This window comes from Primulina tabacum, chromosome 15 (assembly GCF_025594145.1).
Source record: "Primulina tabacum isolate GXHZ01 chromosome 15, ASM2559414v2, whole genome shotgun sequence".
Taxonomy (NCBI): domain Eukaryota; kingdom Viridiplantae; phylum Streptophyta; class Magnoliopsida; order Lamiales; family Gesneriaceae; genus Primulina; species Primulina tabacum.
Window position 1 is genome coordinate 9933158 of NC_134564.1, and position 27894 is coordinate 9961051.

A 27894-nucleotide genomic window follows, 5' to 3' on the forward strand; every position below is an offset into this window, starting at 1 on the left:
AAATCGATCACACATGCTCGCAACAAATCTTCCAAAATCTGAATCACTTGCTCAGACTGGCCATCGATCTGAAGGTGGAATGCTGTACTAAATAGCAACTTCGTCCCCATGGCTGCATGTAAACTCTTCCAAAAGGACGATGTAAATCTGGGTTTCCTGTCGGATCCAATAAAAACTGGGATCCCGTGCAATCGGACTATCTCCCTGATATAGAGTTTTGCATATTGAATCATGGAGAAAGTCGTCTTCACCGGTAAGAAATTTGCTGACTTTGTAAGTCGATCGACTATAACCCAAATGGCATTGGATCCTCCGACTGACCTCAGCAAACCAACAACAAAATCCATGGTGATATTCTTCTATTTCCACTCGGGGATAGGGAGCGGCTTAAACATTCCTGCTGGCATCTGATACTTTTCTTTCACTTGTTGACAAGTGAGATATTCAGATACAAATCGGCGGATGTCCCGTTTCATACTTGGCCACCAATACAGTATTTGAAAATCCTTTTACATCTTGGTACCCCCTGGATGAACGGAATACGGCGATGCATGTGCCTCAGTCAGAATATCCTCTCTGATCGAATCAACACTAGGCACCCCACATCCTTCCTCTGTACTTAACAACACCATCAGACACTGTGTAGAGTACACTGTCCTTGACCTCATCCTTCAGTCTCCTTTTCTGTAACTGCTCATCCGAAAGCTGACCTCTACGGATTTGTTCTAGCAAAGAAGACTGGACTGTCAGATTAGACAGCTTAGGAGCTCTGCCCTTAGGATAAACTTCAAGGACAAACCTATAAATCTCTGACTGAAGAGATCTCTGTGCTGACAGCTGTGCTACGACTGCTACATTCCTGCTCAAAGCATCTGCCACAACATTAGCTTTCCCTGGATGATAGCTAATTTCATAATAATAGTCTTTTACTAACTCCAACCACCGTCTTTGTCTCATATTCATCTCTTTCTGCTTGAAGAAGTACTTGAGACTCTTGTGATCAGTGAATATCTGACATTTCTCGTCGTACAAATAATTCCTCCATATATTCAATGCGAAAACAACGACAGCTAACTCGAGATCATGAGTCGCGTAGTTCTTCTCATGTACCTTCAACTGTCTGGAGGCACAAGCTATAACCCGATCATGCTGCATCAAAACTGCGTCTAACCCGAGCTTAGAAGCATCGGTGTACAACACAAAATTGCCTTGCCCTGATGGCATGGCTAAAACTGGCACTGTAATAAGAGTTTGCTTCAAAGTATCGAAGCTCTTCTGACATTCTCCACTCCATAAGAATTTAGCATTTTTCTTGGTTAATGAAGTGAGTGGTACAGCAATCGAGGAAAACCCCTGAATAAATGTCTTGTAGTAGCCTGCCAAGCCTAGGAAACTACGAATCTCTGGCGCGTTCTTCGGCTCAACCCATTCTTTCACTGCTGCCACTTTAGCTAGATCTACCTCAATGCCACTGCTAGAAATGTAATGTCCCAAAAATGCTACTTTCTCCAACCAGAATTCACACTTACTGAATTTTGCAAACAACTTGCGACTCTGCAAGACTTTCAAAATTGTACCCAAATGCTGACTGTGTTCTTCATGGCTCTCCGAGTAAATAAGGATGTTGTCAATGAATATTATACGAACTGATCTAGGTAAGGCAGAAATACTCGATTCATTAGGTCCATAAAAATTGTTGGAGCTTCGTCAGTCCAAATGGCATCAATAAGAACTCGTAATGGCGATATCTTTTTCTAAGGGTGTCTTACGAACATCTGCATCCTTTACCTTCAGTTGATGATACACAGAACGTAGATCTATCTTAGAGAACACTGTAGCTCCATGCAACTGATCGAATTAATCATCGATCCTTGGTAATGGGTATTTGTTCTTGATCGTTACCATGTTCAATTCTCGGTAATTGATATACAGTCTCATGCTCCCATCTTTCTTCTTTACGAAGAGCACTGGTGCGCCCCATGGTGAGAAACTAGGGCGGATGAATTCTTTGCCTAGGAGCTCCTGAATTTGCTGCTTGAGCTATAACATCTCTGATGGGGCCAAATGGTATGGCGCCTTAGAGATTGGCACAGTGCCTGGCATAAGGTCAATGGCGAACTCCACATCTCTCTCTGGTGGAAGGCCTGTGACGTCATCAAGAAAAACGTCATGAAAATCTCTGACTACTGGTAAATCAGATATCGACGGAGTGGGTACATCAGGTGCGGAAATAATACTGGCCAAGAAAGCCTGACACCCCTTATGAATAAGCCTCCGTGCCTGCATGTAAGAGATCATGCGAGGGAAACTCCTCCATCTATCTGGCTCGAAGAGAAATTGCTCCTTGCCCAATGGTCTTACCAACACTGATCTTTTCTGAAAGTCAATAAGAACACTATTCTTTGTTAGCAAATCCATTCCAAAGATAATGTCAAACTCTGGAATCGGAAATACAATCAGATCGGCATACACTAGGTGGCCCTGCAGTTCATGATCAATATCTCTGACCAAGCTAGTAGCAGATAACTCTTTCCCTGATGGGACTGTCACTGAGCAGTTCACGTCGAGTCCAATGGACTGGACATCCAAATGATTAGCAAACGTCTCTGAGATAAAAGAGTGTGTGTCCCTAGAATCTATCAAGGCCTTCGTGGCGACTCTCTTTATGAAAATATTTCATGAGAGACGTTAGCATAACACACAAATTTTTTATCTCAAATACAAATCTTAACCTCATGAATAGTTGGAAATTTCTATCTCAAGTCACCAAAAATACGAAACAGTACACTAATAATCCCAAATAAAATTCGAAACATGCCTGGCAAAAATAATACGGTGCTGAATTAAATAAGTTACCAGTCAACAGGGTCGTGTCTAGGTTCGCCTTCTCTGCCTGCATGGCGAACACTCTCCTCTGGGTCGGCTTCCTACATTGTGGGCAGTCCCTCAGCATATGATCACTGGCTCTGCACTTGAAGCATTTGTCAGAACCCCATAAACACTGGCCCATGTTCTGACGGTTGCACTTCGGGCACACTGGGTACTCAGGCTTCTAAGGAGCCTTCTTTTGCTGAATAGGACCTTTATCTTTTGGCGGCCCCTGAAAGGCTTCTTTCCCTGATGTCCCTGGAAAGACCTCTTGAACTTCTGTTGCTGTGAGTGCTGCTGTTGTCGCGCCTGATAGGGCCTCTTGCCCTGCCTGTCATTCTCAATATCCCTCTGGTCCTGCTCTGCCGCCAAGGCTCTCGACATGGAAACAACATAAGTGGTAGGACCAGCAACTCTAGCATCACGGTGCAAGATCGGCCGTAAACCATCAATCAAATGCCTCAGCTTCTCCTGGGCATCATTCGCAATCAAGAGCACGAAGTGACACCCCCTCTCAAACTTCCTCACAAATTCGGCTACACTGCTGTCTACCAGCTGCAAGGTCATAAACTCTCTTGTCAGTCTGGAGCGTACTTCCTAAGTGAAGTACTTGGAGTATAAGACTTCCTTAAAACCATCCCAAGACAGAGAGTGCAAGTTCACTGACACATACGTGCTCTCCCACCCAGTCTGGCATCTCCTGATAACAAGTAGCACATCTGACCCTGTCTGCATCCTGCAGCTCCATAAAAGTGAATATCACCTCGATGGACTTAATCCATTCCTCTGCTATCATCAAGTCAGTAGTTCCCGAGAACTTTTTGGATCCATCCTCCTGAATCTCTCATACACTGCCTCTGGCCTAGGCGGCCTCGCTCCCGTATCTACTCCAGCGTTGTTCTCCGCAAACTGTGGGAAGAACTGAGTCATTCATGCAAGCATCTGAGCCTGCATATCTGGCGGTGGATGAGGAGGAGTGGCCCTCTCCTCATTCCGAGCCTCTCTATCCTCTTCACCTGCTCCCCGTGCATTCATACGTCTAGGAGGCATATTGTTCCACAATTTACCCAACACGTAAACCAACATGCATGAAAATAATATCCATATCATCATAAGATAAAAGTAGATAGAACATAAACGTGTACATGCTGAAATCATGTCTTTGATGCTTGCTACATGAAATAATTTTTAAAACTTTAAAATTTATAGACTTGAGGCGTGACTTCGTGAGCTTCTCGCAACTGGCAGTGAGCATAACCCTTTACAAGAACACCGCTCTGATATCAACTGTAACGTACCATACTTTTAAACATACTTAAAATTTGTGGGCAAAAAAAAATTTTCTTAAATAAGTAATGATCTTTCAAAATGCAATACAAATAAAATGTTTGACAAAATATTTAGAATGCAACGAGCTTGAAAAAGTACTTTTTTTAAGCAACGTGAAATAATTCCTTAAAAATCAGATTAAATGAAATAACATGCATAAAAATCCTTGAAAACTAAGCGGTCCTCGGGTTAGTCCACTGCACAGTCCGAGCCAGCTCACTTATCCTCGCCTCTCATCTCCTCAAACTCGTACTTACCTGTATCGATCAAGTCTAGTGAGTCTAAAGACTCAACATGTATAAACTGAGAATAGCAAGTAACGTATAATAAAACCACATGCATTTTAAAGTAGCACATACGTATCTTAACTTTGAACATACTTACATAAACATAGACGTGTCATCGATTCATAAACATTTTCATAAACGTACTTTCATCATACATACTTAAACATGCATATCATCATCATTTTGCGTAGAGATATGTTTCAAAGAAAGTGACACATACATAATGCGCCTGATCAGGCTAAACCACAGTACTTGGCTGGCAGGGATGTCCACTACCACATATATAAGATCACCGATCATACTTTACCGTGTGGATTGGTCCCTGGTCATACTTTACCGCTTTCCAATCTTGATCAAAACCCGGTCATACTTTACTGGGGTGGAGAGGTCCTCGGACATGTTCTCCGGCTTCCAAACTAGTTCATAGTTTGTCACAAGACATTTTGCATACATCAAAAATAAAATATTTTTTTTGCACGTCGAACACACTTAAAAACGTCGAGGGCTTTGTTGGAACACTCTGGACATGCTGCCCTAACCACAGCAGCAATGATTCAGGAGATCCCAACAAAGCCTGCAACCAAAACATGAAAAAACGTGAAGAACATGCACAAATTTTCACAGCTTGAGCGGTTTTACGATAAAAATCATACATCTCTCATTTCTTATCAGAAAATTAAAAATTTGCTATCGAATAGAAGATAACACAGAGTAATACAAATCATATGATGTAAACATTTCCAGAAAACCAACCTATAAGTTGCAGAAATCGAAATAACAGAAGGTGATCGGTTTTGTGAGACAGAAATTTCACAGCTTGTGCAAATTTACGATAAAAATCATATCTCCCTCGTTGCTTATCAGAAAATTACGAATTTGCTATCAAATCGAAGATAACACAAAGTACTACAAATCATATGTTGAAACATTTCTAGAAAACCAACCTATAAGTCGTAGAATGCAAAATAACAGAGGGTGACGGGTTTTGTAACACATAAATTTCACAGCTTGTGCGATTTTACGATAAAAATCATATCTCCCTCGTTTCTATTCCAAAAATTATGAATTTGTATCAAATAAAAGATAACAAATATTAGTACAAATCATATATACAAAAATTTCCAGAAAACAAACATATAAGTCGCAGAATTCAAAATAATCGGAGCACTGGTCAGTCTCTTCTTTAATTCAAGAAAACTGGGCTCACAGTCTTCTGACCAAATAAATGGAGCATTCTTCTGAGTCAACTAAGTAATAGGCTTGGCAATACTCGAGAAATCTCTAATAAATCAACAATAATAACCTGCCAAACCCATAAAACTGCGTATCTCTGGCACAGATATCGGTCTCGGCCAACTAATCACAGCCTCAACCTTGCTGAGATCAACAGAAATACCGTCTCCGGATATAATATGCCCCAAAAATACAACCTGTCTCAACCAGAATTCACATTTGGACAGTTTGGCATATAATTTCTCAGCCCTTAGAATTCTCAACACAGTTCCCAAATGCTCGGCATGTTCAATCATGTTCTTCGAATAAATCAATATATCATCAATAAATTATAATAACAAAATCATCAAGATACCTCTGGAATATACGGTTCATCAGACCCATAAACACAGCTGGAGCATTAGTCAAACCGAACGGCATGACAATAAACTCATAATGTCCATACCTGGTTCTGAATGCTGTCTTCGAGATATCAGAATCCCTGACTCTCACCTGATGATATCCAGATCTCAGATCGATCTTGGAATATACAGAAGAGCTCTGCAACTGATCAAATAAATCATCAATACGAGGCAAAGGGTATTTGTTCTTTACCGTAGCCTTGTTCAGTTGTCGGTAATCAATACAGAGTCTCATAGAACCGTCTTTCTACCTCGCAAATAGTACTGGAGCACCCCAAGGCGAAACACTCGGTCTGATGTATCCCTCGGCCAGTAGATCTTCCAACTGCTCTTTTAATTCTTTCAATTCAATCGGTGCCATTCTGTACGGAGCCCTCGAAATCGGAACTGTACCTGACATCAACTCAATTCTGAAGTCTATCTCTCTAATCGGAGGCAAACCCGGAATCTCATCTGGGAAGACATCAGCAAACTCGCATACCACTGGCAAATCAACCAATGACGGACTCGATTTCAGTAAATCAACTGAATAGACAAGGAATCCTTCTACTCCTTTCTGTAACAATCGAGTCATAGATAATACGGATATCAAAGAAATTCTGGATCTAGAACCCTTACCGTAGAATTTCCACTCATCAGCCATATCCGGTCTGAATCTCACAATCTTGTGGAAACAATCAACAGTAGCTCTGTACTTTGTCAGCATATCGATACCGATAATACAGTCAAAATCAGACAACCCAAGTACGATGCAATCTAACTCAATCTCATGCCCGTCATACTGTAGTTAACCATGTTTCACAGAATTCACTGATATCAAACATGTCCCCAAAGATGAAGAGACAGACACTACAGATGATAACGACTCAACAGGAAATGCATGACTCAATGCAAATCTTTCAGAAATAAATGTATGAGAAGCACCCGTATCTATCAATACATAGTCAGGGTAACCACATAAAGAACAGTTACCTGCAACAACATCATCTGGTGCTTCCTGGGCCTGCTCCTCTGTCAAAGCAAATACTTTGGCCTGCTCTCTAGGAGGCTGGCTCACGGTCTGGCTACCTTCTGGCCTATGCTGTGATGGAGTAGTCGGTGGTGGCTGAAAGGAATGAACAGCTGATGATCGTCCACTTGTCTGAGCCACTGATCCAGATGACTCCGCTCCCTGAGATCTCTGGGAACCTCTTGTGGACACACCCTAGCAAAGTGTCCCTGCTGTCTGCAGATGTTGCAACTACCAGTCGCTCCCTGGCATTGCTCAGTCGGGTGTCTCCTTCCGCAAGTCCTGCAATACACTCCAGTATAACTCTGGCTCTGTCGGGCACCACCGGAGCTAGAAGAACTGCTCCCTGACTTCTTGAATTTCTTTCCTTTAGCTTTCAAGAAGTCCTTCTTTCCACCACTGCTACTGCCACCCTCAAATCTGGGAGGTGGTTGCTGTGGTCTGGGTGCTGGAGGAACAAACGAAGCTCCTTTCTGTCTCATCAGACCGGCTTCTGCTCCTTTGGCTCTGTTCAGAGCGTCAGTAAAGTTATTCGGTCGCCCTGTGTTCACCAATGTAAAAATCTCGAGGTTCAAGCCATTGACGAACAGATCAGCAGTAGCTTCCTCGCTTTCAGCAACATGTGCAGCAAATCTCAACAAGGTAGAGAACTTGGACACATAATCTTCTATGTTCAACTGCCCCTGTCTCAGATTGGCAAACTCTGCCCCCTTGTCTTTCCTGTACGACACTGGGAAAAATCTCTGATAGAATTCAGCTTTAAAGACATTCCAGGTAATAGTCGTACCTCGATACTCCAATGCTCTCTTTGTCGTAATCCACCAGTTCTTGGCAACATCATGCAACTGGTGTTCTATCAGTCGGACTTGCCGCTCATCTGTATAATCCAAAGAGTCAAACAGCATCTCTATATCATCTAACCAGCTCTCACAGTCCACAGAAGTCTCTGTTCCTTTCAGGGTTGGCGGTTTAAATGACTGAAACCTTTTCAATAGTGTTTCCATCGGAGTTGCTGTCACATCCATCAGATTTGCAGATGTACTACCTGTTCAGGTACTCTTCGAGGAGGCATATCTGATTACCAAAAGGATTAGCAACCAAATATAACAAACCTGTTTCCGTCCTCCTCTGATCATCTTACTGCTGATCGAGAATCGGTTCTGATTCATTCTCAATAATACACGTTACCAAATCAAATCAGATAGTCAAGTAAACATGTATTATTAAAGCAGTACACATGCTAGCATTCAAAAGCAAGGAAAGAAAACTCATTCTACCCCGCTCACTAGCTCCTATCTCAGTCTAAGGAACCTGCTGCTCTGATACCACCTGCTGTGGGGACCAGAACCTAATCCATCTTTATAATCATTATTAGGATAATTTAATTAATCTGGGTCTAAATTTTTTTTTTAAATACAAATTCGGAAACGTAAAGTAATCACTCTGATATAAATATCAACATAAAGTACAGATCATGTACAACATATGTTTATCGCAACTAGAGTTCAGCCACTACATCAAGTACTGAAAATCACTCTACTCTAAGTCCGGATCTTCACGCTAATCTTGAATCTCTCATTCTCTTCGTGACCCTGATCATGTCCCACCTGTTGTCATGCACACATACAAACAAGACAACAGCCGGATAACTCCGATGAGAAATACATCCCAGTATAAATAATGTAAACATGCAATCATATAAAACATATATAAAAGCATGAAACAGATATCAATAACATGTATCAAATCTGAAAGACATGAATCGATATACAACTGTAAATCAAACTCTGGACTCATCATCTTAGACTCCACTCATCTCTAATCTAGGGATCCCGATCTGAATAAGAACGCAACGTTCTCCCATCTACTTTACCCCAGCTAGATGGTGGTACGTTCTTAGTCCCTGACTTTGGCTGTCTATATGGAAGATCTGCAATAGGAGTCGGTCTTCTCCTCAGTATATCGATATATATCCAAAAGTCCAGTGACTTGGCGGTTCTGCCATGGCGATTCTGCCAAAGACTAGGCGGATCTGCCCAAATCTAACTCATGCTTTGCTATAGATCAATAGACTAAGCATATCAATATCATGAATTGCAAATAATAATGCAATAATCATTCAGTGTGTGATTTTGGGAAACTCAAGTCAAATCTAACTTGAGTTGTGCAATCCCGAATCAACATTGATTTATACCTTTCTCTCTGTCAATCTGACTCTGTCGAAGTCTCAAACTCAAATCTGTCAATACTCAATCTGACAATGACAATAACGAGGAATACAATATCAATACCCCACTCAATCAATACTGGATATAATCAGAACTCAATCAAATTCTGTTTCAACAGCATAACTGTACAATCTCAATATACCCAGCAATATAAATCAATCAGATATCAATTCCCACAACTCATAATCAATAACGATACAAATCTGATATCACATCTCAGTCAAATCAACTATGAAATTCATAACAATTCTATACGGTATCCGTTCTTCAATCCGATTCCGACTATACGACGTCTAACGTATCAGAAACATCATATATGAATCATATCTGATTCCTTCAACATCATATTTTCAAATCATATCGGAACATAAAAAAACTTACGTCCAGTTGAAGCCTGCGTCGATAGGAACTCAGTGCTGAAGTCGGATTGAAAATCAGACGGTCGGATCAAAATATAAAGGCGTAAGGATTTTCTGAAAGATTTCTCGATTTCCCTTCTTCGTCTCTAATGAATTCTGAAGGAAAGAACTTATATATATATCACCTTGCATGTGTAAGATACGTGTCACATTTTTCATTCATATCGATTGGCGCTCGGGCGGTCATAAATTTCCGCCCGGGCGCTTGCTCGGCGCTCGGGCGGTTAAAACTTACCTCCCGGGCGCGGGAGATTCTGTCCTCACGATTAATCATTGGCGCTCGTGCGGTCAAAAACTACCGCCCGGGCGCCACATCTTCTGTCCGAAGCATATTTTGTTGAACATTGGCGCTCGGACGGTCACTTTCTACCGCTCGGGCGCCAATAATTCTGTTCAAAACTTGTACAATTCATATGCTTTGCCCAATCTGGTCTCGGAATGGCCCGGCTATAATCACATCAGTTCATAATCAATAATCTCAGATTAATAGAATCAAAATCTTGGGCATTACAACCATCTTACCATACTTAGCAGGTGGACACTAAAAACAAGGTAATAATGGGATTTTATCCTATAAATAGTAGGTATACATCTCATTAAAAGAGGGATTTCTGGAATTTGTTATCTTCATGAACTCACATATATCTTCACATATATTTCCATTATCCTTCACCTTAACCCTACTGACTTAAGCATCGGAGTGGCCAAGCCAGACACCTCTCTGGCGACCATTCACGAGTTCATTTCCTTGTTTTGAGGTTACAGTTGGAGCCATATTAGAGAGATATATCTTCTCCACAATATATATCTCCTTGCTCATCTTCCCAAACAAAACTCTTATCAAATCCGGTGGATTGCCCCGACCCTGCTCACCCGATTCACCCGGATATCATCATTTTGGCGCCGTCTGTGAGAAATTGAGTATAAGACGAAGACATGGCTCCTACAAGAAAGACGAATCAAGATAATTCCCGGGCTCCTGGAGATGATATACTTATCTCTGGATAAGGTGGTCTTCTGCCCACAGGACCTCCACCTGTTATTACTTTGTTCCCGAAGGAGTTGGCTCGGATTATATTCGATGCCATAGAGAAGGCTGTAACCCGGAGAGACCCTTCTCATCATGTTACACAGTCTGAAGGAGAGCAGAAACGAGAGCAGGAGGTGAGGGAGGAGGAAGTGAGGAAGAAGGAGAGGGAGTCTAGTGCTGGTTCTAAATCTCCTACAAGGGTAGAAGAGTTGGAGGAGCTAAGGCAGAAGATGAGGGTTTTGGAGTGGCAGATAGGTGAAAGGAGCAGTGCTCGAGTGATCAGTAAAGGATGCCCCTTTGATGATGCCATTATCCGGGAGCCTCTACCCAGGCATTTCAAATATGCCAAGATTAAAGATTATGATGGCAGCGCTGACCTGGAGGAGCATTTGATCCGGTTCGAGAACATGGCCATGCTGCATTGTTGTGCTGACAAGATAAAGTGCAAAGTGTTCCTAACCACTTTAGTTGATTCAGCCCAGATGTGGTTTGAGGGGTTGACTCCTCAAAGTGTACATTCTTTTGAGGATTTCCAGAAGGTATTTATGCACCACTTTAGTAGCAGCAAAAAATATAAGAAAACTACCTTCATTCTTTTCGAAGTGAAGCAGAGCCCAGGAGAGAGTTTGAGGGTCTATATCTGGAAGTTTAATCGAGTTGCTCTGGATGTTCCTTCCTGTGCCCCCGAGACCAAAATTACTTCATTTACTCGGGGCCTACGGGAAGGTGAACTTTTTCAATCAATAACCAAGAAAGCGCCCGGGGATTTCCAAGATCTGTTGGACCGGGCAGAGAAATATATTAATATGGAGGAGGCGCAGAGGCAGAAGAGGGACGCATCGAGAAGAGAGAAGGGTGACTGGGTGTCTAGACCCGAGGAAAAAGGATTGAGAAGAGGTAATCCGGGCATTTTTCTCATCGTGTGCCCTTGAAAATCACCTGGGATCGGGATGTCCAGGAGTGTAGCAGGGACATGACCCCCCACCCCCACCCCCCTCAAAATTTTACTAGGCCCTAGAAGAAGGGATTATGTACCCTTCATAAAGTGTGTTATCATAACACTGAGGACTGTCGGATGCTGAAAAGAGATTATGTCCCACCTGTTGTCCCGGGATAAAATCCACCTAGTAAGAGGCCGAGATTTCCACCATGGACAACTAGGCAGTCAGGACCTAGTACCCAGAAGGACTCGAGAGATGCCCCCGATAGGAGGAAGAATTCGGAGCCCGAGAGAAAGAAGGCCTCACCCCCTGTTTTAGGGTAATCAAAATGATTTCTAGAGGATCTACTGATGGGGAATCCAATCGAGCTCGGAAGTCTAGGAGTAGGAGATAGTGCATGGGGGTGGAAGGAGTAAGGAGGAGCGAAGCAGTTATCAGCTTTGGCCCGGAGGATCTTAAGGGTGTCAATCTTCCTCATAATGATGACCTGGTCATTCAAGCTCGGGTGGCAAATTATGACATTATGAGGGTTTTCGTTGACTCAGAAAGGTCTGTGAACGTTATTTTCAAGGAAGCCCTCGTACAGATGGATTTGCAAGGGTATCAATTGGAGACGGTGGAGACTGCTCTCTTTGGCTTCGCTGGTCATGCTATCTACCCGGAGGGAGAAATTTTCTTGCCCTTGACTCTGGGCAATAGGGAGCTGAAGAAGACTGTTATGACCATTTTCACTGTTGTAGATTCCCCATCATCTTATATTATCATCCTGGGGCGGCCGACCATGAATTAATTGAGGGCCGTAGCATCCACCTACCACCAGAAGATTAAGTTTCTAGTGGGAAGCCGAGTGCGTGAAGTCCAGGGAGATAAATCTTCTTCTCGGAAGTGCTATGTAGAAGAGGTCCGGGTGGACCGAAAGAAGGCGAGGAGGGAAGAGAAGTTAGCGAGTGTGGGTGAAGAGGTGGAGAGGGTAGTAGAAAAGGGGGAAGTCCAGTTTGTGGCGGAAGAAGAGCAAGAGGTGGTGGAGATCGGGCCAGGCAAGGAGATCCGGTGGCTCGAGACCTTGACTTATCCACCCGGGTCAGTTTAATAAACTAAATAATGTTAATATTTTTGCCTGGTCCGAGCAAGAATTGATCGGGATCTATCCACTGGTAGCTGAACACCATTTGAACATCCTACCGTGATCTCAACCTGTGAAGCAGAAGAAGAGACACTTTGGTTCCGAGAAGGACAAAGTAATTGATGAACAAGTCCGAGATTTGCTGCAAGCTGGCCACATTCAGGACAGCTTCTTATCTGGCTCTCGAATGTGGTGCTGGTACCAAAGGCTACCGGAAAGTGGAAAATGTGTGTTGATTTCAGAGATCTCAACAAGGCTTGCCCCAAAGACCATTATCCCCTGCCCAGAATTAATCAATTGCTGGATTTCACCTCTGGATATGAATTGCTCAGCTTCATGGATGCTTACCGAGGTATCATCAAATTCCCCTGGCCAAGAATTATCAAGATAAGGCCAGCTTCATTACCTCGGGAGGCACATTTTGCTATGTTGTCATTCCTTTCGGGTTGAAGAACGCATGGGCCACATATCAGCGTCTAATGAACAAAGTATTTGAGAAGCAGCTGGGAAGAAATGTAGATGTGTACGTTGACGACGTCCTGGGCAAGTCTAGACCCAAGCCACCTATATCGATACCATTATAAAACGATTCTATGGAAGAGTCCAAGAGATGATACTTACCAATGTGTCATGGTATTACTCTATCTAAGGCAATGTGTCCCAAAACTGATGAAGAGATAGAGATGACGACACAAATTTCATATGCGTCAGCCATTGGTCTAAGACTACTGGTACATCAGATATCGACGGAGTGGTAAATTCATCTTTGCCACTCTTATACAATTTGGGATTAAGCTCAATCTAGCCAAATTCATCTTTGGTGTAAAGAGTAGTAAATTTTTGGGTTTTATGATCACCGACCGGGGGATCGAGGTGAATCAGGAGAAAGTTAAGTCAGTGATGAACATGCCATTCTTTCGATCTGTCCGAGAAGTGCAGAAGCTGACAAGGAGAATTGTTTTACTTTCTTGGTTCATTTCTCGATCATCACATCGAAGTTATCCATTCTTCCAGGTCCTGCGGAAGGCGCAACAGTTTGGATGGGATGAAAAATGTGAATTGGTCTTCCAAGATCTTAAGAGTCACCTAGCAGAGCTTCCTGTCTTAGTAAAGTCAGAGCTCGTCGAGAAATTGGAGCTTTCCGGATCATTTTTTATTTCGATTCACAGTACCCAGCAGATAAAGGACGTTTATGAGGCTAAGGATGACATGATGCTTAAATATCTAAAGCTCATTAAAGCCCAGGCCGAATTCTTTGTGGATTGGAGCATTGAGAAAATTCTCCGGGATGAGAATGTGGAAGCAGATGCTTTGGCCAAAATGGCCGCCTCCTAATCGGAAGTCAATACCCGGGAAATATTGCATGTTACCCGGCTGATTCATTCCACGGCTGAGGAGATATTGCCAGCACCAGAGGATTCTTGGATGACATCCCTGATCAAGTTCATTGTCAACAATGAATTACCTGAAGATATAACTCAAGCTCAAAAGATCAAGAGACAAGCTCCCAGGTTTGTTCTCTTAAATAACATCTTATACAGGAGATCATTTCAGGGACCTCTGTTAAAATGCTTATCTATAGGAGAGGTGGACTATGTCCTCCGGAAAATTAATGAAGGCTGCTGTGGAGACCATCTCGGGGGAATAGCGTTGGCCCGAAAAGCAATGCTTGCTGGATTTTGGTGGCCCAGTATTAGCCAAGACTTTGCTCGAGTGGTCAAGACGTGTGATGATTGTAAACATCATTCTAATTTTCAACCCAACCTGGCCACTCTTATGAAGCTTATCTGGCCATCTTGTCTCTTTTATCAGTGGAGCATGGACATTGTTTGTCCCTTTCCCGTCGCCCGGGCTCAAAAGAAATTTCTTTTGGTGGCAGTCGATTTTTTTCAAGTGGGTAGAGGCCGAGCCCTTGGCAAGAATTACTAAGAAGGAGGTGTTAAAGTTTCTTTGGAAGAACATTGTATGCCGGTTTGGAGTTCCCAGGTGACTTATTTCAGATAATGGGAGGTAGTTCCAGGGAAAAGAGATCACAGCTTGGAGCCAGGAAATGAAAATCACTCAGTCTTTCACTTCTGTTACTTATCCTCAAGAAAATGGTTAAACAAAGGTTGTAAACAGAATTATTGTGCAAGCCTTGAAAACTAGGCTACAGGGAAAATGAAAAGACTAGGTGGAGGAATTACCTAATGTTCTCTGGGCATACAGGACTACTCCCTGAGCACCTACTCAAGAGACTCCCTTTAATCTGGTATATGGTTTTGAAGCAGTTCTTCCTGTTGAAATCGGACAATCTTCTACCTGGGTAGAATCTTGCCCAGATGATAATGATGAAAGCCGGGCAATGGAGTTGGATCTAGTAGAAGAGAAAAGAGAGTAGGCTATGATCTGAATGGAAGCTTACCGAAGCCGGGTTAAGAAATCATATAACAAGCGAGTTCGAATCCGAGATTTTAAAATAGGGATCTAGTGATGAAAAAATTCAATCCAGCTGGAGATTTTGGAAAGTTGGAAGTTCGGTGGGAAGGATCTTTTAAGATAACCTGGAAGGTTAGTTCGAGAGATTTTTATTTAGAGGATGCTCAAGGACGATCTCTTAAGCGATCGTGGAATGTATTTCATTTGAAAAATTATTACGCTTGAAAGATGTAATTATTGTTTGAAGATATAATGAAAGTTCTTTTCTTTCTCAAGAAGTGTATGAATATTATATCTAAACCCGGGACATGATCCCTGACCCAAGGCTCCGTACCTTGGTTATCAATAAGTCCAAGGCTCTACACCCTGGCTCGAGGCTCCGCATCTCGACCATTCCCAAGTCCCGGAACGTGATTCCCGGCCCAAGGCTCCGTACCTTGGTTATCAATAAGCCCAGGGCTATGCACCCTGGCTTGAGGCTCCACACCTCAATCATTCCCAAGTCCGGGGACATGATCCCCGGACCAAGGCTCCGTACCTTGGTTATCAATAAGCCTAGGGCTCTGCACCCTATCTCGGGGCTCCGCACCTCGACCATTCTCAAGTCTCGAGACATGATCCCCGGCCCAAGGCTCCGTACCTTGGTTATCAATAAGCCCATGGCTCTGCACCCAGGCTCGGGACTCCGCACCTCAACCATTCCCAAGTCTCGGGACATGATCCCCAGTCCAGGTTCCCATACTCTGGTTATTTATAAAATTCAGGGCTCCGTACCCTGACTTAGGGGTTCTACACCTCGATCATTTATTGAACAGAGGGATTTTTATTCAGCTCAGGGCTCAACATCCCAACTACTTATTTGAAGTTACTGGCTATTTTACAACACTTAGAAAATTTTGTGAATTATCATTCAAGGGCAATTCATGGTTAAACTGTTCTAAGTCCGGATACACAGTATATTAAAGAGAAATGAAATTTCATTAATGAGAGCCCGAAGGCCAAGAGTACAAGAAAATTAAAATAAATAAAAGAAAATTATGTACAAGCCTATTCTAAATCTACGTGACTTGACCCTGGCTGTTCTTCCTCCATGGGGTCCTCCTTCTCCTCTTCGCAATCCTTGGAAATGGATGCTATGGCTCGGCGGAAGTCCGGGAAGTTTTCCCTATCCTCAGGCAGAAGCCCGGCTTCTTCAAATTGTTCCCGACATTTGTCAAAACTTGTCTTGAAGAGAGGATTGGCCCGATCTTCAACGACCGCCTTGAATTCGGGATACTGAAGAAAGGAGGCATGTCACATATCTCTGTTTTATTTTGCAGCAGCCAGGGTCCTCTCAGCTACCTCCGCCCGAGATTGTTGTACCTCTACTTGCTCGGATAAAGAGTTAGTCCTTGATTCCAAAACAGATATGGTACCTTGCAAAGCTTTCTCCCGGATGAGGCTTTCATTTTCATCATCCCGGGCCTTTTCCAACTGCTGGTTGGCTTCGTCCAAATAAGCGCGGAGGCCAGCTACTTCTCCCTCGTGGGCAGTCCGAGCCCGGGAAAGCTCTCCTTGAACCTGCTCAATAAGCTCTAGAGCAGCTTGGGCCTGATGGTTCTTTGCAGTAGCTACTGCAGCCACCTCTTTAAAGGCCGACACAAGCATTTGAAAGCCCTGTCCAACAAAGGGTTAACAAAAAAAAGAGAGAGCAAGAAAGAGGAGGGATTGGAGAAATTACGGATAAAAGCCGGTTTTAGCCCTCGAAGAATTTGGCGGTAGGCCGGGAGCTCTTCAAGAAGGCCTCCTCTACAGGAATGAGCATCTGTTTGAGGAGTTGGACTCCGGTGGGAGTAGCTCCCTCCAGAAAGATATTATCCCGGTTAGGTTGTTCAATCTGAAGGAGCTCGCGGAGGGGCTCGCGGAGGGGTTACAGGCAAGGAGGAGTAGTTGATTGAGTGGCTAGAGAGGAGCCATGGTCCCCTTCCCAGTTACTCTCGAGCAGTATCAGCTCCCGGCTTGTTCCAGCCTTTCGCTTCCTCTGAACGAGAGGAACGTGGTCTTCAAACTCTTCATGGGAATCCGCTCGGGCTGTTTCCTGTTCTAGCTGAGTCTCCACTCGGGTAGACTCCTTTGCCCATGCCGCCTCCTCCTCAGCCTGTTTTTTTTTCTCGGCAGCTGCCCTCCGAGCTGCCAGTTTCTTTTCTTTGGCCGCCTTCTCGGCCGCCCATTTCTTGGAAATTGCCTCTTGAATTTTGGAGTTATCTGCACAAGGAAGGAAACATGGTTATTGAAAATCAAGTATGCAATAAAAAATTAAGTAAGAAGGGGGAAGAATAAATTACCGGGTTGAGCACCCGATCCCGCGAATTCATCAACTACCCGGTCCATAGGGTCTTCAGTCTGGGCACTCAACCCGTAGGCGATCATGTTTTCATCAGAAATAAGGGTGGAAGAAGAGAATTTTTTACCCTTAGCCAAAGTTTGGCTTCGGAGATAGGGATCCTCGAACTTTTAAGCTCGAGGGAGGCCAGGTTGAGTAGGGAGAGAAGGAAGAAATCCGTTTGAACAGAAAAGAGGGGTCGGGAGGTCAATGAAAAAGTAGCGTCCTTTCCATCCCTTCTGAGAAAATGGGATATCATGAAGGAACCAGTAGTTTAACCGGGCAGACAGGGAGAAGGCATTGTCTCACAGCCTACAAACAAAAAAATAATGAAGAACGGGAGAGTTGATAAGAATATTGTGCATTTTAAAAAGGATGTAGACCGAGGCCATAATCCGGAAAGAATTGGGGTGGAATTGGTTCACAGGCACACCAAAGAACTTGGTGACCTCGGTATAGAAAGAAGGGACAGGAAATCGAAGACCATTTCTAATTTGGTCCCGGAAGAATGTTGTAAAGTTAGGCGGGGGTTATTGGCCGTGTCAGAAGGGCCGGGAATTAGAATTTGAAAAGAAGAGGGGATGGAGCCGAGAGTCCTAAGCTCCTCATTTGCTCCCGAGTGCAAAGTGCTGTTCATTGAAGCAAACCAAGGAGTTCCCGGGGTCTCAGAGGGAGGAGGGCTAGAGGCCCGGACTTTTCCCTTACCTTTGCTCTTTTTCAAAGTTCGGAGAGGGCCGGAAGATGAGGAATTTGATGGTTTGGTTTTTGGTTTGGTTTTTGGTTTGGTAATAAAACATTGTGGTGGAGGAGAAGGGGAAGAAGATGAGCGTAGTGCGGTGGACTCGTCACTAGGTGAGCCTCGCGGATTTGCTCCGGAGGTGGAAGATGTGCAGGTCGACATTTAACAAAGGATAAAAAGAAACTTACGAGGGCGATGAGACGATGGATTTGCGAAGGAACGGTGGTTGAAGATCGCTGGAGTAGAAGAGCGCCACACGTTGGAGGATTTGATAGAAATCTTGAGAGAATTTGAAATTTCAGAAAATGACAAATTAAGATGGTGTGTTATTGTATATAGACGGAAGGGACTAATCTCCACCGTTGATATAAAAGGCGAATCGAACAATCAGGAGGCGTTTGGGAAATTGTGCGGGTATATGAAAGGACGTGCACATATATCGAGGCGTGTCAGACTTATCATATTCTCTGAATACGTAACGTTTCGGACTGTTTAAATTCCAGAGTAGGGGTGTCAAAAATGAACCCGACACGGGACGAAACGAAAAATATCGGGTTTGGGTTTAGGATTTTCTGGTTCGGGTCGAAACGGGTCGGACCTGAATGCAAACCCGTAAAAAAATTTTCCGGGTGGGTTCGGGTTGACCCGGGTTAACCTGAAAAAAATATCAGGTCACCCAGTGACCCGAACCCACCCTACCCATCATTTTTTAAAAAATTTTTTTTTTACAATTTACACAACTATTGTCCATGCCCATGATTTTTCACTTTCTAAACTAAAATAAAGCCCAACCCAATAATTCTCTAATGTATCCAAGGATTAACCCTTGTTGACTTCTCATTTCTCATCTCGTCCAGGCGCTTTCTCCCCTTCTCACTCAAGAGTCCAAGTGAAACCCTTCACCGCTAATCCGCTTCTCGTCCAGGTGAACGAACTGAGTTTTGTTAAAGTAATCTTTGTTGAGCATGACAATGCATATAGGCCACAAAATATAGTCTCTGTTTCATGGAAAACGTGTTGATGGCAATGATTTCAATTTTCAAGTTATTCTGAGTTAATATGGTTTAACAGAGCAAACGTGCTGTCGATTTTTCACATGTCAGACCACTTTCTCTGACTTATTTCCTCATTTTTTAAATTTTTAATCAAAACTTTTTATATGCTGAAATTCAACATCTCTCGTGAGTTTAGACATATTAAGATTGCCTTATTTACGATAGCTTATTCTTCGGAAATTTTAGCATAATCCTCCAGTATTTTAATTTCATTTAATAGAACTTCCCATTATATATTTTGGAGATTTTTTAAAAAAAATAAACAAATAAAATCAAAAGATTGACTCATTTGTGACAGCTGTAATACAATATGCATTATTGTGAAAGTGGGTTTTCTTGGAGAAAAAAAAGGGGAAGAGTGATATGACTTGAATATACGTTAGAGTAGATGTCCTGCAAGCCAACGGTTGGCTAGGGAATTTATTGACTCAAGTGTAATAAACAATCTTTATTTTAATATAATTTAATTTTTTATGGTCTTGTTATACTTTATCTGTATACCCATGCAAACAGCATAGATAAAGTCTTTGATTATGCTTTAATACAAATGAATCGTAATTCGATGTTGAAACTCATTTGTAAACACTGCATATTCTAATTCGTTCCTAGTCGATTCAGCCGCCTAAAACAGGGATAAAGGTCGCTTGAGCTCGAGACTAGCATCTGTGATGTTGTGTACTGCGTTTCTTGATAAGGGCATGGAGATGTCCAAACATGCAGATGGGTAGTCATATGATTATTATAACGAACAACCTTCCCTCGGACTTTCCAAGTGGTTATCATTCATCGAGAGGATAAGTCCGTGGTTATGATTGTACACCATTAGTCCTTACGACCTGGGACAACACTGAGACTCTATATGCTAGGGCTGTGCTTTGACTCGTTTACCGGCTCCAGGAGAGTCATCAGGTGGCGAGGTTGGGTACAGTTGCGACACATATAGGAGCCAATGCATTGTAGTTGGGGATTCACCGCTCACTTGCGGGTGTGGATATCCTATGTGATCTGATGTAATAATAGTGCATGGAATCTCTGGGCAGAGTATGAGATGTACGTTGGAGATGAGTTCTGCAATAGTACACGCGATGCCACTATTATATGTGTCAAATAGTTATCGAATTAATATGCAACCCTCGATGAACCAATGGTTGCAGATTCGATCGGGATATATGAGATGAAGGGGCCGTACAGTACGTCAATCATAATCGACTGGTTCTTGCAGGCACTATCTGTGATACCTAGGGGATCATGGGGCGATGCTACTAGACGCTCTTACCATGATCATGGAGCGTCCACACACAGCGCGCGCACGGCGTGCGGAGCGTCCGCACGCGGCGCGCACGCGGCTTGCAAGCACGCTGGCGCGCGCAGCGGCGGAGCGTCCGCACGCTGCGCGCACAGGCTGGTGCCATTGCACGAAACGTTCGGACAGCGGACGGGCAGTGCGGGCGGCTGCCCGGTAGTGTCTCGGGAAGCGTTATGTATGATGGGCTTTAATTGTTTGGGCCTAGGGTGCAATTTTCTGATTTTTCAAATTTTTGGGCAAAATTGATATTTTTGAAAATAGGTTCAATTTTTATTTTGGAAAATTGATTTTTAGAAAATTAATAATTTTCTTGTAAAATAAATAATTAAAATATGATTTTAATTATTTATGGTAAAAATGAGTTTTACAAGAAATCAATTATTATTGATTTAATTGGAAATTAAGTAAAGGAGTTTATTTAATTTATTAAATTCTTTAATACTTTTGGTGGTTAGTGATAAAATTATTAGATATATGATTTATCAATTAATTAAATTGTTTAATTAATTGATGTTAATATTTGATATTAAATGCATGAAGGATGATCGAGGGCCTTGACCAATGTGTTAGGAGTATGTTAGGATATTCTACTGTTTTATTCGTTTTTTAATAGTTGATATTATTAAAGTGGGCTTGGTTTATGGCCCGTTCCCACCCCCATGAGATGTATCCCTTATGTGCCATGGCTATTTAAATGTAATTATTAGAAATAGTGGGAGATCAAAACTGGAAGATGGTGAGCCCGATGAACGAGATGAAGACATGTAAAATATTGGAAGCTCTTGTAATAGTTGCATTTGCATCCCTGCATTCACCTAGGTTTTGGACCTGGATCCATGTTTCGCTCACATGGATCTAATAGTGTTGGCGATCGATCATCCTTATTTATTGTTGAATGTCATATTATGATATATGTGATATATAGTGGTATGCATGTATGTATATTATTAGATAATATAGTTGTATGAATCCTGCAAACATACAAACTCGTGGCACGCGATTTTTAAAATAAAATGATGAGACAATTTTAAAATTAAAATCCCTCATTTTGAATATGATTCAAAATTTATATCAAACCGAAAAAGTAAAAATTAAAAGAGTTTAATTTTTCTTTTCCTTCCATCAACCGTGGTTGCATGTTGATCGCTACCCGCGGACAGTGTCTGGCTCATATTATTGGGGAAGCCTGTACGCCGGAAAGCTGTGACTTCCACCGGACATATGATGTGAATTGAGGGGAACTCCCATGACTTCGGCTCATATTATTGGGGGAACTCATGGCGACCGTCCACTACAATTCAATATTGATGGGTTGGTTTGACAGGCGAAAATAAACGGCGTCATATTATTGGGTCCTTATTAAACGTGAGGCAAAACACGCGGAAGTTGCATAGGGATGCAATATGATTCTACCTTTTAGAAATTATAATTGGCTTATATTATTCGGGATTATAATTGGCTAATTGGACTAGACGTGCCCACTAAGGAAATACGATTTCCCTTTTTCATCAGAGGGTGGTGAAAATGTCAAAATAGTGGGAGGGAGATTTATAAAATAAAATCCATATTTTATATCTTAAAATTATTTTAAAATAATCAGCAACCATTATTCTGTTTCCATATCAGTATATTTTCGATTTCGTCACGTAATACATTTCTGTTATTAACAAGCTAACTGAATCTAATTTTCAAGACTGGTTGGGAAATTGTTCTGAATTCGGAGAAAATGACATACACACTAATGTCAGTCCTGCTGAACTGACAAAGCATGCAAGATGGTAGGACCATAATATGCAAGCTAAAGTGTAACATTCTCGTTTCTATGTCAAATGAACTGTAGGGACAGTTTGAGGAAATTTTGAATGCTGCTGACATTCGAATGCATGTACAAGAGTTGCATGGTGCATGAAACTTTGCACACCACTTTCAAGGAGCTCATGACTACACACATGCAAGACAGGACTTTGGCTCATGAGCGTGGTGTACGTATAACTAGACTTATTAAAAATATGGTGGGCCTGGAATATGTGATTCCTAACGAGTTATTTGATGACATTAAATAGTTGTCTTTCTCTTCCTCATTTGACGGGGTTATGGTGAACTTCAATTTGAATAAGATAGATGATAGCCTTGAAGAGCTAGTCAATACGCTAATAACTTATGAGATCACCATAAAACAGGAAATCTAGTTCTTCTTATGGGCCTCTCGTCAGACGAAAATGGCCCACAAGGTAAGGGAAAGAAATGTTCTGCCCCTCACAAGAAAAACAATCCCAATAAGAGGCAAACTCTGAAAGACACTTAAAAGGCCTACAAAGCCCGATAAGTTAGAACATATTTATTTCACTGCAAGAAGTCCGGACATAAGAAATTATATGTGCCAGAAATGTTCAGAAAATGATAAGTGAATGTCCAAGTAAACATGATTTCAACAACAAACAAAAGAAAGATAGAAGATCCAAATCCCGCACAAATATGGCACGCTAGACTAGGTCATATTTCCCAAGGAAGGATGCACAAGCTAGTAGGAGAAGGCATGTTTGACTTGTCAGACATAAATTCTCTACCTATTTGTAAATCATGTCTAAAAGGAAAAATGACAAAGACTCCATTCAATGGAAACGTGGAACGTGCGCATGGTCTACTGGATTTGATCCTCACAGACATTTGTGGCCCGCTAAGTGTTAGCACAGAATATGGGCAATCCTACTTCATTACCTTTACTGATGACCATTCGAGGTATGGGTATGTTTATGAAACACAAATCTGAAGCATTTAAAAGGTTCAAAGAATTCAGATCTGAAGTAGAAAAACAGCTAGAAATGAGTATTAAGACACTTCGATCTGATCGAGATGGAGAATACTTGAGTGCTGAATTTTTGGGGTAACTAAAAGAGAATGAGATTCTCTCACAGTTGATCCACCAGCAACACCACAATTGAATGGTGTTTCTGAACGTCGAAATCGAACCTTGATGGACATGGTTCGATTCATGATGAGATTCACTGAATTGCCTACATAGTTTTGGGGCTTTGCGCTTGAAACTGCGGCAATGTTGTTGAATAATGTCCATATTAAAGCAGTGGATAAAACGTCATATGAGATATGGATGGGAAAAACTCCCAAATATTCTTACATGAGAATATAGGGATGTCCTGCTTACGTGAAGCAGACAGTGGGAGACAATTGGATAGTAGATCCACTTTGTCCTACTTTGTAGGATATCCAAAGAATTCTGTTGGATATTATTTTTATCATCCCAATGAAGCAAAAGTGTTTGTTTCAAGAAATGCCACCTTTTTGGAAAGGGAATTTCTATTAGATAGAAAAGGCAAAATGATAGAACTTGAAGAAATTCAAGATAGTCCCCCAACTATAGAAGTTGAACCCATTTCCCAAGAACCAATAGTTGAAGTACAAGCTCCTAAGAGGTCTTATAGGGTTATTAGACCACCTGCAAGATATACACTTCTTCATGAACAAGGTCATGATGAGCCTTGTGTTGGATGTGATCCAATGAACTTTAAAGAAGTAATATCTGATACTGATTCAACCAAATGGCTTGAAGCCCTGCAGTCAGAAATGGACTCTATGTATTCAAACCAAGTCTGGAAATTAGTGGATCCACCTGAGGGAATCATTCCCATAGGATGCAAATGGATCTACAGAGGAAAGCTTGGGACGGATGGGAAGGTAGTGACCTTTAAAGTAAGACTGCTTGGAAAAGGTTATACTCCAAGGTAAGGAGTTGTCTATGAGAAAGCTTTTTCACCAGTTGCTATGTTTAAGTCCATTAGAATACTACTAGCCATAGCAGCATAGTATGACTATGAGACATGGCAAATGGATGTAAAGACTGCATTCCTCGATGGTGATATCAAAGAGGAAATTGATATGTCTCAACCTGAGAGATACACATCAGTGAGAAGTGAGCATAAGGTATGAAAACTTCAGAGATCAATATATGGTCTCAAGCAGACGTCAAGGAGTTGGAACCTCAGATTTGATAGCACTATCAAAGAGTTTGGTTTTGCTAAGATTCCTGAGGAACCATGCGTGTACAAGAAAGTTAGTGGGAGTGCAGTGACATTCCTGGTACTTTATGTTGATGATATCCTACTCATTGGGAATGATGTAGGATTATTGCAATCAACTAAAGTATGGTTAGCCAGTAAATTCTCCATGAAAGACATGGGTTAAGCATCCTACGTATTGGGAATACAAATCTATAGAGATAGATCAAAGAGGATGCTTGGCCTCACCCAAGCCACCTATATAGATACAATTATAAAACGATTCTCTATGGAAGAGTTCAAGAGATGATACTTACCAATGTGTCATGGTATTACTCTATCTAAGGCAATGTGTCCCAAAACTGATGAAGAGATAGAGATGATGACACAAATTCCATATGCGTCAGCCATTGGTAGTATCATGTATGGTATAATATCGACACTTCCTGATGTTGCTTATGCTTTGAGTGTTACAAGCAGATATCAGGAGAACCCTGGTCCAATGCATTGGAAGGCCGTGAAAGACATTCTTAAGTACTTGAGAAGGACTAAGAACTTGTTCATGGTCTATGGGGGTGGAGAATTAAAATTGGAAGGCTACACTGATTCTAACTTCCAATGTTACGTAGATGATTCGAAATCGACCTCTGGTTTTGTATTCATGCTTAATGGTGCAGCTGTCTCTTGGAAAGGTTCCAAGCAAGACACCGTTGCAGATTCCACCACTGAAGTTGAATACATTGTTGCATATGCCGCAGCAAAAGAGGTAGTTTGGATGAGGAATCTTGTCCAAGAGTTGGGAGTTATTCCTAATGGAGTTGATCCAGTCCCGTTGTACTGGGACAACACTGGTGCCGTTGTGCAAGCAAAGGAACCAAGGTCTCATCAGCGATCCAAACTTGTACTGAGGAAGTTCCACATCATACGGAAGATAGTGGGAAGAGGAGACATATCAGTTGAAAGAGTCCCCTCTGCAGATAATGTTGCTGATCCACTTACATAGCCCTTGCCAGGACCATTGTTTGAGAAGCATCGCGAAGCAATGGGATTAAAGTTATGGGTAGTTGGCTCTAGGGTAAGTGGAAGATTGTTAGAGTAGATGCTCTGCAAGCCAACGGTTGGCTAGGGAATTTATTGACTCAAGTGTAATAAACAATCTTTATTTTAATATAATTTAATTTTTTATGGTCTTGTTATACTTTATCTGTATACCCATGCAAATAGCATAGATAAAGTCCTTGATTATGCTTTAATACAAATGAATCGTAATTCGATGTTGAAACTCATTTGTAAACACTGCATATTCTAAATTCGTTCCTAGTCGATTTAGCCGCTTAAAACAGGGATAAAGGTCGCTTGAGCTCGAGACTAGCATCTGTGATGTTGTGTACTGCGTTTCTTGGTAAGGGCATGGAAATGTCCAAACATGCAGATGGGTAGTCATATGATGATTATACCGAACAACCCTCTCTCGGACTTTCCAAGTGGTTATCATTCATCGAGAGGAGAAGTCCGTGGTTACGATTGTACACCATTAGTCCTTACGACCCGGGACAACACTGAGACTCTATATGCTAGGGCTGTGCTTTGACTCGTTTACCGGCTCCAGGAGAGTCATCAGGTGGCAAGGTTGGGTACAGTTGCGACAAATATAGGAGCCAGTGCATTGTAGTCGGGGATACACCGCTCACCTGCGGGTGTGGATATCCTATGTGATCTGATGTAATAATAGTGCATGGAATCTCTGGCCAGATTATGAGATGCATGTTGGAGAAGGAGTTCTCCAATAGTACACGCGAGGCCACTATTATATGTGTCACATAGTTATCGAATTAATATGCAACCCTCGATGAACCAATGGTTGCAAATTTGATCGAGATATATGAGATGAAGGGACCGTACTGTACGTTAATCATAATCGACTGGTTCTTGCAGGCACTATCAGTGATACCTAGGGGATCATGGGGCGATGATACTAGACGCTCTTACCATGATCCGATGGGTGCAATCAGAAATGAGTTCTGACAATCTTGATCAAGGTGTTGATGAAAAGAATGGGGCTAACTAGGGTAAGCCCGAATAAAGGATTATGTCATGAATCACAAAGAGTTGTGAACCCACGGCTAGCTGTATCCCTGAACCATTGAGGGTCACACAAGCACTAGATCGTTTGTTCCCGTTGAGAGAATAAATTCAAGGAGTTGAATTTATATTATGATATAGTAAATTCAAGCAGTTGAATTTATGATAATTAAATTTTGAGAAAATAAATTTAAGATGTTGAATTTATGAGATAGTAAATTCAAGAAGTTGAATTTATGAAATTTGGAGAGAATAATTCAAGTAGTTGAATTTATAAAATTTGATAATTTAATTTATTAAACTCAAAAGTTGGGTTTATTAAATATTAAATTTTGGATGTGATAAAATTCAAGGAGTAGAATTTATAATTTAAATATTATATTCAAATGTTGAATTTGTAATGTATTTAATTTATTAAGCTCAAAGGTTAAGTTTATTAAATATTAAATTAAATATAGTGGGAAGTATGTTTAATGGGCTTGTCGGAGTACAAGTTCAACATACTAAATAATTAAAGTTCTTAATGGACTTTGATTAATTAATTAAACTAGTTGGACTAGCCCAATTAATTAATCAAGCCCATTAATGTTAATTATGTGTATTAGGTTTTGGCTTAATTATAAATAGGAGTGATCAAGCCATAACCCTAGCCTCCACCTTCACAATTGTCGAAAATCACAAGTTTTTTCTCTCCAAAATTTCGGCCACTTCCTTTTGAAGGAAAACTTTGAGCCGTTTCTTGTTTTCAATCTCAAACGCAAAACTTCTCCCGATTTTCTAGTGCAAATTGGAAGAGGAATAGATCATCCAGTCGTGGACCTGATTATAAAAAAAACAAAGACTCCCTTGAAGAAAGTTCGTAGGGATTCATCAAGAGCTAATCCGTTTATACCAGATTAGTTGGAGCCACGTGATTAATTCACAAAGGTATAATTTTCTAAGATCCTAAGAATGTTTTTGTTAAAATCATACGAGCGCCCAAAGCAAAACATATTTTGATTGTCAAAATAAATAAAAATTTTTAAAACTTCCGCTGCGTTTGGGAGTGTAG

At 41.7% G+C, this 27894-nt stretch overlaps 2 protein-coding genes across 2 annotated transcripts in view; both read left to right on the top strand.

The window, feature by feature from the left end:
• Nucleotides 1-12142: 12142 nt before the first annotated feature.
• On the top strand, nucleotides 12143-12535 carry LOC142525864 (uncharacterized). Its single transcript, XM_075630150.1, has one exon. The coding sequence runs from the start codon at nucleotides 12143-12145 to the stop codon at nucleotides 12533-12535; it is 393 nt and encodes a 130-aa protein (XP_075486265.1).
• Nucleotides 12536-19235: 6700 nt separating this feature from the next.
• LOC142528089 (uncharacterized) overlaps nucleotides 19236-27894 on the top strand; it is a 51913-nt gene continuing 43254 nt past the window's right edge. The window contains exon 1 of the mRNA XM_075633144.1: nucleotides 19236-19312. The gene's annotated coding sequence lies outside the window, so the exon portion shown is untranslated. The remainder of the gene's footprint in view (nucleotides 19313-27894) is intronic.

Excerpts from the sequence above, each read along its gene's own strand:
- LOC142525864 (XM_075630150.1), top strand. The coding sequence starts at position 12,143 with ATGGGGGTGGAAGGAGTAAGGAGGAGCGAAGCAGTTATCAGCTTTGGC.